The sequence below is a fragment of the Dysidea avara genome, chromosome 5 (assembly GCF_963678975.1).
Source record: "Dysidea avara chromosome 5, odDysAvar1.4, whole genome shotgun sequence".
NCBI lineage: Eukaryota > Metazoa > Porifera > Demospongiae > Dictyoceratida > Dysideidae > Dysidea > Dysidea avara.
The window spans coordinates 10,977,812-10,988,419 of record NC_089276.1 but is presented as its reverse complement, the minus strand read 5'-3'; the positions used below and the strand labels follow the sequence as shown (position 1 = coordinate 10,988,419).

Here is a 10,608-nt window from a genome sequence, read left to right as displayed (position 1 = left end):
TGCATTGCTAGTTTGGGATCCTTTGCTGTCCCAGCATTGCATTCATTTTTATGATAATTGGGATATGCATACTTTGCAGAAATTTAACCAGTCAATTTTAAATTTTAATTGCATATAGAGTGGTTGCATGTGATGCCACAGGTGCAGCATTCAACTGAAATGTGTGGCAAAATGTGTGGCATTTGTACAGCCAGGTGCTGGGAAAATTGCTTACTTCATTTCCTGCTATGGTAGAGTGACTAACAGCGAAACTATATCGGTGTTGATAATTGTCTGTTATCAGGCCGGTCTGCTTTGTGGCTACATGGTAAAAATAGCATGTATTCGCCCACACATGTTCAAAACAGGTCCACCTGAAAGTTGATATGGCGAGTATAACTGTGTCAGAAAAACTCTTTTAATACAATGGTAAATATGAATAAGCATCTGGCTTCTTGAGTATGCTAGCAAAATGGCAAAATTCTATTGTAACTAGATCAGCTGCACTCGCGTCCTTCTAGTATATTAATATCTTATAATAGTGAATGTAACAGTGTAGTGGCTAAGCTATCCATACTTGTGTTGTGGCAGTAGAATTGAATACGCAATTTTTATGCATTGTGGCAATGGATTTTTGCCACACGTTTTCTAAGCGCGTCTAATGTAATTATTTTTGCAACCGCTCTATAGGGTATAGGCAAAGTGGTAACCTTTGTTTAAGCCTATGGACTATGGATCAAGGCAGATGGAATCACTGACAAGTTAGAAAAGAAAGGATGAGTGATTTTGATTCTGGTTAGAAATATTTATGAATGCCCAAGCACCCATGGCACCCATGCTTCCTATGCCCCCTGAAAAGTGCCATCTAAAGGTAGATCATGATGTTCAAAATAGCATCCAGTTCCCATACGAATTTTATTACTTTATTATTATTATTATTGTCTAGGACCGTGTCACATACAACCAAGTACATACACCAACGTGACAGCCCCCCGGTGAGGCTATTAGGTGGTGAATGCATTATCCCCAAATCAACTCAATATGTCACAGTAGTGACAGATATAACACAATAGTGGCATCGTAACTAAAGGCCACCAGTAGCTAAGTGCCAGTACATCATTGGTGTGGTATAAATGGCACAGTGATGTGTACAAAGTATATGTATACAAAACATACAGGAGAGAACTATACATTATTGCAGTGTTGTATGCAGCAATACATTATAGGCAACATCACCATGCAGATAAAAATTATTAGCCAATATACAGCAATGCATATCAACATCAACTAGAGCTAAGTAAGGTTCATCAGTGATGTAGCAATGGCACAGTGATGGGTGACACACTATAGTTATGCATACACAACTTTCAGGAGATAGCTACACAATGCTGTAGGCGTATGCAAGCCAGATGAACCAGATAAAGGAAGACAGCCAAGCCACTAGAGCCTAGTAGCTACGCCAGGTGAAGGCAAAAAAAATTAAGCACGTATTGAATTGCCTGACACCAACACAAAGAAAGTTCGCCATGCCAGCTGCACAAGACAAAATTGTTTACTTGTATTTTATATGTAACTGTAAGCTTATGGACCTTATCCGCATTGACGTCACGATATAAAAATGGCGGCGTTAGTGTGGGGAGTTTGTACAGGCAACCATTGAGAGGGTTTGTATTTCGCCATGAACAGTGTGAAGAATTCAAGAGAAAGTTCAGGTAAGGTATTTTATTTATTGTCCGATGTAGAAAGGGCCATTTTCGTACTAAATAAGAGTTCTAAGGATGGTTTTTTAAAAGATGGTTCTCGTGAGGCTCCTCCGAAGGGTTGTAAACGCTAGGCAGACCAACTTATTTCCTTACACAATCTGCTTAAAGGTTGTTGGGTAGTGCGAAAATGTGTAGTAGTGCGATAGCATGCCGGCCCAAGTCGTGTTTCTTGTTGACCCGTCGGCAGTGCGGCGGCGAGGTAACGTGTTTTGTTCAGGCTCTTATACATATACATGTATTCATGATAACAGTTTGTAGCTCTTAATAGAGATGGTCGGTGATTTAGCAAAATTTTATGTTGAATGTTGACAGATTCTACCATGCTGTCCACCTGGAGTCAAATTGTTAGTAGTCACAGTTCAGTAGATCATGCCAGTGATGCCAGTGAGACCACTGAGAGTAGTGCCATGAGAAGGCTTGGTAAGAAAATGATCAAGATTGTACATGTGAACTGACTTCAAACATTTTATGTAGAAGCTGAAGGTGATGTTTGTGGCTTTGATCATGATGTAGCAGGTGGTGACGGAAGATATTATGGTTAGAGGCTTTCATCATATCAGCTAGCTAAATAATAATTTGTTTATTTGTATGTAGATGCTGAAGATAATGTCTGGAGTCTTGATGATAGCAGTGTTGCAGTAGGTGACAGAATTCTCGGTAGCTAAGATATATTATGTATTTTGCTTACTTATACGATAATTTACAGATGCTGAAAGTAACATTCCTGGCTTTGTAAACCAAGATCACAGTGTGATGGAGGATGAAACAATGCTATCCAATGGTTAGAGATTATATATCACAGCTACTTGCTGATTTGTTGGCATATCCATTTTATAGATGCTGAAGGTTATGCCCAAAGTCTTATGTGTCACACAGGAAAGGATCACAAATTGCTTGGTGAGATACTGCATCATTTGTTTATATAATACAGCCATTTATGTAGATGTAGAAGGTAATGTCCTAGCAAAACCTAAGGGTGTGATGGAACTTGAGTATGATAGCCAATTATTGGGAACTGAGAACCATATCGAGGGCTGTAATAATGTTGAAGGAGAACCTGATGATATTTTGGATACTGGTATTCTATTGCTGGCAGAGTGTGATGTTCCTGGCTCTTCGCTGGATGGTAAACATCCATCTGAATTGAATGTTATGCAGTTGAAAAGATGGCTTGTTTGCCGTGGGGCACCAACTAATGGGAAAAAGCCAGAACTGATTGAAAGGTATGTTCATCAATACATGTATTTTAAATCAATAGTTAAAATTTCAGAGTTTGTGATTTCATTAAATATGGATGGGACCTATATCTGATTGATCCAGATGATGGCATAAACGTTAAGAATAAGTTACAATCCGTATCTGCAAAGCATAGAAATTTTCTTGATGAAAACCTATTACAGTCAGTACCAAAAGCTAAAGACAATCAATGGACCAAGGATATACACAAATGTCCTAAAATTACATTTGGCACCATTTTTAAGTTTCTAGTCGATCGAAAATGTTTTCTAAGAAATGCAGATTATGTTGAAAGTGCTATGGAGAGGAGAGATAGCTGTTCAGTTAAGGATGTTGGCAAACAGAAGTTGATAAGTAATCTTGGCTCAGAGGAATCTATTGGTTTCACTCGACCATTGGACAAGGCATACTGTTTCTTTCAGGATGGGCATGTTCAAAACATCAGATACCATCCTATGCCCAACCAATTGAACTACATTTGCATTGGGGCCGATGTCTTACCGTCTATGAAGAAAGACAAACTTTATAAAGTGTATATAGTCCTATCAGAACTAACAAGTGATGTCGCTAAGGCTTTCTGTGCATGCCCAGCTGGGCTATCTGGTTGCTGTAATCATGTCACAGCTACTCTCTACTGTCTACAGAACTATTTCCATTTAAAGCTGAATGAAGAAGATGAAAAAAGTTGTACAGAAAAACGTCAACTCTGGAACCAGCCAAGAGACAAGAAAGTAGATGCAAGACCTACCAACTTAGTTACACTAACGAAGGAGGTGTATGGTGTAGAGAAAAGAATCAAAGTTTGCACTGTTAACCAATGAGACTGTCGACCAACTTCCAGAAGAGCTGTTCCACCTGACAGGAGGCCTAATTTAAGAAGTAGGCTGTTAGCTATAGACCAAAAGAAGAAAGAGGCTGCTGTCCATGCCGTTGCTTCAGCCACTAATGTAGCAGAGACAAAAAAAGCCATTGAAGCACAAACAATGCTCAGTAGATATGGGACATCTTGTTTTTTGCAATTGCTTGATGATGAACCAGCACCATCAGAAGATAGACTTCAAAGGGCTAGAGAAGAACGGATTTCAAAAGCTAAAGCAATGAAATCAAAATTTCAGCAAGAATTGTGTAATTTGGTAGATATTATCAATCACGATCATTGTTATAGTTCCTCTACTAATACAGCAGTCCCTTATGAAGTTGATAATTCTGAAGTACCTCCACCGTCGTATCTTGTGAGAAATCTGTACGAAGATCATATTTGTATTGGTCCTTCAAGAGCTATTGATATTGAAGCCAGCACACACAATCAGTCTATATCAAATGTTTGGCATGATGAGAGGATGCTACGAATCTCAGCATCAATAATGAAAACTGTTTGTCATAGGAAGAAAGGCACTGACGCTAAGGCATTTATCACTAATAAGTTGGCTCAAAAATCCATCAATTCTCCAGCCATCAACTATGGACGAAAGAATGAAAGTAGAGCAATTGATAGTTATATTCATTATCAAAAGAAACAGGGCATAGACGTAACAGTCCACAAATGCGGCTTGTTTATTAATGTTGCCATACCTTGGCTAGCTGCCACTCCTGATTCCCTTGTTATAATAGATGGTGAAGACATGGGATGTTTAGAGGTAAAATGTCCTTTTGTATGTGCAAAAAAGCCCATAACTGCAGCTGCTATGGAGAAAACATTTTGTCTGCATACAAACAGTAACGGAGAATTGCAACTTAAGAGAAGCCATCAATACTTTTATCAGGTGCAGACCCAGTTGTTCGTGACTCGATTGTCATGGGGTGATTTTGTTTTGTGGGCTCCAGGAGGAGACATTCACGTAGAAAGGATTTTCTACGACCAAGCATTCATTGAAGAAGCAATATCTAAGGCCAGAGTATTTTATTTTGATAAATTTTTGCCATCCGTTGTGCCATATTTCATCATATCACAGGCTTATGAACATTCTGCAATAGGTACAGATCTGAGTACAGACAACCTTTCAGTGAAGAGAGCCCCTGTAGAATCATATGATGAAGTTGAATTTTTGTGTGTTTCAACAGTGAGCAGGCCACAACCACCAATCAATATACTACAGCAACTGCACTGTACACCACACACAGTGTGTGGTGATGGAAATTGTTTGTAATATTCCATTGCTCACCAGGCTGGTTATATTGAACCATCTTCACGTGGAGACAAATGTGTTGGACAGCAATTAAGGATGTTAACCCTAATTACCATGCAGAAGTATCCAGATGTAAGAACTGAGGAAGGACTCTCACAACAGCAATGGGAGACAAAAAAATTAAGAGTTTTGCAGGCTACTGAATGGGGTGGTGATTTGGAAATACGCTTGCTTGCCATTGGAATAGGAAGGGAAATAGTGGTAATCACAAGATCAGGTGATAAATGCACCTCTGCACGGAGGTTTTTATGCCACCCTCCACCTGTACCTAAAATGAGAGGTGGGATTTTCATTCCTATGGACTTGGAAGATTTGCTTGATCAATGGAATAAGTATAACCCACCACCTCTTCTCATTATTTATAATGGCATAAATCATTATGATTCCACAAACTCTTTATGAATCACATGTAAAAATTTAGCGTACAATTACTATTTTGTATTTATGTATGTCCATTGATAATTCTACCAAACAATAATGTAATTACAATTATACTGCTAACATACTAATGGAGGTCCAAAGTTACTAAGCATGCAGCAAACGTACACAACATGACTAACAGAATCCCACATAGTTGCAGGAAGAGTGTCCTGCAAAATTTTAAACTCTTTGACTCGTCCAATGCTTCTTTCCACATGCACCCTTAGATGAGCAATTTTCTTGGTAAGAAATACATCATTGGGTGTCATTTGCACTTTTCCTTGAAGAAATGGCGGAATGTTCAAACGTACACCACGAGGAATCAACAAGTCATGAATAGTAAAACCTTTGTCAGCCATGACCTCATCTCCTGGCTCTAGTTTATCCAATAGTCCACTGACTTCTACTAATTTTCGGTCAGATATCGATCCTTCGTAAGCTTCCGAAACAAATGAAATTGCTCCACTGGGAGTTACACCTATTAAAACTTTTATCGTATTCTTGTTTTTGTAGGCAGAAAATGTACAAGCTTGAGATAACAGGGAAGATGGCCTTTCAACTGCAAATTCTGTTGCGTCAATAATAATTCTTGTATTTGGGTACTCTTTTTTGAATGAATCAGGCATATACTTTTTTACTACATGCCATGGTGGAAATTTCTCAATGGACTTAAGGGTGTGGAACATCAAGTTAATCCACGTATTAGTGATTCTTGAAACTGTTGCTTGTGAAACATCAAATCTATTAGCAACATCTAGCTCAGGTAGTCCAGCTCGGAGCCTAACAAGGGTTAAAAAGAATTGCTCTTTCAATGGAAGCTTGTACTTTGGTCCAGTTTTTATATCATCATAATTAGATCCACAGCGCCTCCCACTCCACTGTCTCATCACTAATGCATCTGATTCCAACATCTCATAAAAAGCCATTAAAGTTTCGTAGTCTACAAATCCTGTATAAAACTTCATCAACTTTGCATCATCCCTGATGTTCTCTAGCCTAAATAAACTCTTTTTAAGCCTGTTTTCTGTTTCTGCCAGTTGATTTTGAAGACTAATAACCTGAGTTTGAAGGTTAACAATCACATCCTGTTGGTCAGGTTCCTCAGCGGTTTCTGCACTAGGTTGTATATCAGTAGAATCCATACTGACAGAAACAATTTCTTTCATTTTCTTTCTGCTATTCGTTGCACTAGCCATCCTCTCATTAGGTTTTTCATCTTCCAATAAAGCTTGTGATGCTTTTTGAGATGTTCGTGATCTGCGTTTAAAGCATTTTCTCCAAGGAAAACAGGATGGAACTGCATCAGGTTTTAGCCGCCGTCTCTCACAATTTAAAAGAAAATCAGTAGAAAGAAAATGGCCAGAACAAATTTTGGTACTTTTCGTGACAACAAAATCCTCATTAAGATCACGATGAATCAACCCAATCCATGCTTTTCCCTTCTTTGACTTGACATCAGGAAGGTTGTGAAAGGAAACTTTTGAGGACTCATCCCTAAACTTATTCTCGCCAGAAGAATTGTAACACCCAGGCACACAACAATTGTACCCATTCCAAGGTTTGCTTGAGCTTCCAACAGCTCTGTGAAAACTAGTACTGTTCAATGATTGTGAGTCTGGAATGAAATGATTACAAATAGATATCACAATACACGACAATTAGTTACCTGAAGAATTTGTAGTCTTTCCTTCTACACATTTTGTAGGCCCAGAGCTGATAGTAATGTTGACATCAATATTGGTGTTTGGCAATGACAAAATATCAGCTTCAGTATCTATAAAAATGCAAGTCAACATGTATGGCTCAAGCTTGGTATATGGCTATGATTTGCAGTCTGTTGGGCAGCTACAGAATGTGCAAAGCGATCGCCACTACCACTACAAGCTCCAGGTAGAGACAGAATCTGTCTCCACCTGGCAGACAGAATCTGCCAACATCAAACCCTTTATATTAGTTACAAAAATGTGTCAACAAAAAGTAAGAGCCTGAAACTATCATACTCAAGTTCCATCACACCCTTAGGTTTTGCTAGGACATTACCTTCTACATCTACATAAATGGCTGTATTATATAAACAAATGATGCAGTATCTCACCAAGCAATTTGTGATCCTTTCCTGTGTGACACATAAGACTTTGGGCATAACCTTCAGCATCTATAAAATGGATATGCCAACAAATCAGCAAGTAGCTGTGATATATAATCTCTAACCATTGGATAGCATTGTTTCATCCTCCATCACACTGTGATCTTGGTTTACAAAGCCAGGAATGTTACTTTCAGCATCTGTAAATTATCGTATAAGTAAGCAAAATACATATATATCTTAGCTACCGAGAATTCTGTCACCTACTGCAACACTGCTATCATCAAGACTCCAGACATTATCTTCAGCATCTACATACAAATAAACAAATTATTATTTAGCTAGCTGATATGATGAAAGCCTCTAACCATAATATCTTCCGTCACCACCTGCTACATCATGATCAAAGCCACAAACATCACCTTCAGCTTCTACATAAAATGTTTGAAGTCAGTTCACATGTACAATCTTGATCATTTTCTTACCAAGCCTTCTCATGGCACTACTCTCAGTGGTCTCACTGGCATCACTGGCATGATCTACTGAACTGTGACTACTAACAATTTGACTCCAGGTGGACAGCAAGGTAGAATCTGTCAACATTCAACATAAAATTTTGCTAAATCACCGACCATCTCTATTAAGAGCTACAAACTGTTATCATGAATACATGTATATGTATAAGAGCCTGAACAAAACACGTTACCTCGCCGCCGCACTGCCGACGGGTCAACAAGAAACACGACTTGGACCGGCATGCTATCGCACTACTACGCATTTTCGCACTACCCAACAACCTTTAAGCAGATTGTGTAAGGAAATAAGTTGGTCTGCCTAGCGTTTACAACCCTTCGGAGGAGCCTCACGAGAACCATCTTTTAAAAAACCATCCTTAGAACTCTTATTTAGTACGAAAATGGCCCTTTCTACATCGGACAATAAATAAAATACCTTACCTGAACTTTCTCTTGAATTCTTCACACTGTTCATGGCGAAATACAAACCCTCTCAATGGTTGCCTGTACAAACTCCCCACACTAACGCCGCCATTTTTATATCGTGACGTCAATGCGGATAAGGTCCATAGCTACGCAAGTATAATTCTCCAACAGAGTTTAGCTTTAATCTAATTTTACGTGGTTGTACTGGGGCAATTGGAAACAGTGGAAATGGAAACCGGAAATGGTCAAATCGTCATATAATAGAGTGAAACCATTATTTAGTGGCCACCTCTTAAAGACCACCTCTTAAAATACCGTCCGCTTTTATAAGACCACCTCCATACAAAGACCACACTGTAATTAGATCTTAAAGATAGCTGACCTTATAAGACCACTTCAAGGTTCGCTGAAAGACCAGCCTCTTTACAAAGACCACTTCTCGCATTGTAATAATAGCTAAGATTCCAAGTATACAGAGGTGGTCTTTACAGGTGACACTAAGTGAGGCTTTACCTTAGGACCTTAAGAGCCTAGTTGTTTAATAAAGTCATGAAATAGATGCCAAAGACCATCTCTATACAACTTTAAGATTGTATTGTAATCAGGTTCTAAAGATAGGTAAGGCCACTTCATGGTCACCTTTTATAAAGACCACCTCTCTACATGGTAATATTTGATAAGCTTCAAACATGTATTTCATGCCTCATAGAAAGGGGTCAATGTCATCTCCCATATTTTGGTCCACACTTCACTCAAGTCATCCACATGCCATTCACTCAGTTTGTACCAGAATGCGTCGAGTCCATGCGTAGCTAGTACACTACAACCTACTGTATCAACAAAAACTGAGGTAGTAAGATGATGACCTTAAGAGTGTAGTATATTTTAGCTGACCTATAGCTGCTTTGATATGTCATAAAGTAGATGTTTGGAACCTAAGTATTATTACAATGTGGAGAGGTGGTCTTTGTAAAGAGGATGGTCTTTATAAAAGGTGGCCATGAAGAAAGTTAGTATGCCTTAGCCATCTTTGAGGTCTAATTGCAAAGTGGTCTTTGTACGGAGGTGGGCTTTAAGAGGTGGCCACTATACAAGGGTTTTACTCTAGGGCATGCACATTTATGTGACGATTTGACCATTTCCGTTTTCCATTTCCACTGTTTCCAATTGCATGCCCGTTGTGTTGTTTATTTATTTATTTATTTATTTGTACTGAGCAGTCAGCCCTGCTGGTATGCTCAGGAAAAAAAAAACAACAACAACAAAAAACAGTTCTAACTTAACATACAGTAAACCAATTGTTCGACTAATTACAAGCTAGTACTAGTATGGTAATATGATTGTAAAAGTGATGTGAACGAATCTGGATCAGACGTTTCAATGATGTTAACAGGCAAGGTGTTCCATTATTTAACAGTTCTTGAGAAGTAGCTGCTCTGGTATGATCAGGTGGATGATGATGGAATTATGAGATGCAATGGATGGTATGATCTAGTTTCTCTCGTTGGTGGTAGGTAATGTGATGGTATGCAGATGGCAAGCTGGTGATGGAGTACCTTGTGCAGGACTTGTAATCTAGATATCTTGCGACGAGTCTCAAGAGATGGCAGGGATAATTCATTTAACATTGCTGAAACTGAGCTAAATCTACTATAGTCATTATAAATCCATCTGGCTGCACGACGTTGTACCTTCTCTAATTGCTGAATTTGTGAATTGTAGTATGGATCCCACACAGCTGATGCATATTCCATTTGTGGCCTCACCATTGTGATGTATGCAGATTTCTTAACTCTTTGTGAGCAACTACTAAGGTTATGTTTCAAAAAGTTAAGGGTTTTTGTCGCCTTTGCTGCTATGGTAGATATGTGTGAAGACCAGGATAATGACTTGTTAATTAAGATGCCCAGATAAGAGTGTTGCTCAGATGTTTCTAATATATGGCCGTTCAGTATGTAATTATGTGTGATGGGTGAAGTATTCCTTGTGCATTGCAC

General features: G+C 38.8%; 2 protein-coding genes across 3 annotated transcripts; one reads left to right on the top strand and one right to left on the bottom strand.

The window, feature by feature from the left end:
* The first annotated feature begins 1,562 nt into the window (after positions 1–1,562).
* On the top strand, positions 1,563–5,656 carry LOC136255788 (uncharacterized). Of its 2 annotated transcripts, none has more exons than XM_066048681.1 (8): positions 1,563–1,691; positions 2,055–2,162; positions 2,217–2,279; positions 2,337–2,384; positions 2,449–2,523; positions 2,580–2,639; positions 2,686–2,965; positions 3,013–5,656. In XM_066048681.1, exons 1-8 carry the CDS (start codon positions 1,658–1,660, stop codon positions 3,797–3,799), a joined length of 1,455 nt encoding a protein of 484 aa, XP_065904753.1. In that variant the 5' UTR covers positions 1,563–1,657; the 3' UTR covers positions 3,800–5,656. The 2 variants fall into 2 exon arrangements, with proteins under 2 accessions (XP_065904753.1, XP_065904752.1); XM_066048680.1 differs by having other exon boundaries at positions 2,337–2,399.
* Positions 5,542–8,775, bottom strand: LOC136255787 (uncharacterized). Its single transcript, XM_066048679.1, has 8 exons — positions 8,627–8,775; positions 8,156–8,263; positions 8,039–8,101; positions 7,919–7,981; positions 7,796–7,870; positions 7,680–7,739; positions 7,251–7,358; positions 5,542–7,199 (listed from the first exon to the last, which is right to left on the bottom strand). Exons 1-8 carry the CDS (start codon positions 8,658–8,660, stop codon positions 5,662–5,664), a joined length of 2,049 nt encoding a protein of 682 aa, XP_065904751.1. The 5' UTR covers positions 8,661–8,775; the 3' UTR covers positions 5,542–5,661.
* Between the last annotated feature and the right edge of the window lie 1,833 nt (positions 8,776–10,608).

Coding starts and splice junctions, on each gene's coding strand:
- LOC136255788 (XM_066048680.1), top strand. CDS start 1,658: ATGAACAGTGTGAAGAATTCAAGAGAAAGTTCAG. Junction 1,692..2,054: donor GAATTCAAGAGAAAGTTCAG/GTAAGGTATTTT, acceptor GAATGTTGACAG/ATTCTACCATGCTGTCCACC. Junction 2,163..2,216: donor TAGTGCCATGAGAAGGCTTG/GTAAGAAAATGA, acceptor CATTTTATGTAG/AAGCTGAAGGTGATGTTTGT.
- LOC136255787 (XM_066048679.1), bottom strand. CDS start 8,660: ATGAACAGTGTGAAGAATTCAAGAGAAAGTTCAG. Junction 8,264..8,626: donor GAATTCAAGAGAAAGTTCAG/GTAAGGTATTTT, acceptor GAATGTTGACAG/ATTCTACCTTGCTGTCCACC. Junction 7,982..8,038: donor TGGTGACGGAAGATATTATG/GTTAGAGGCTTT, acceptor ATTTGTATGTAG/ATGCTGAAGATAATGTCTGG.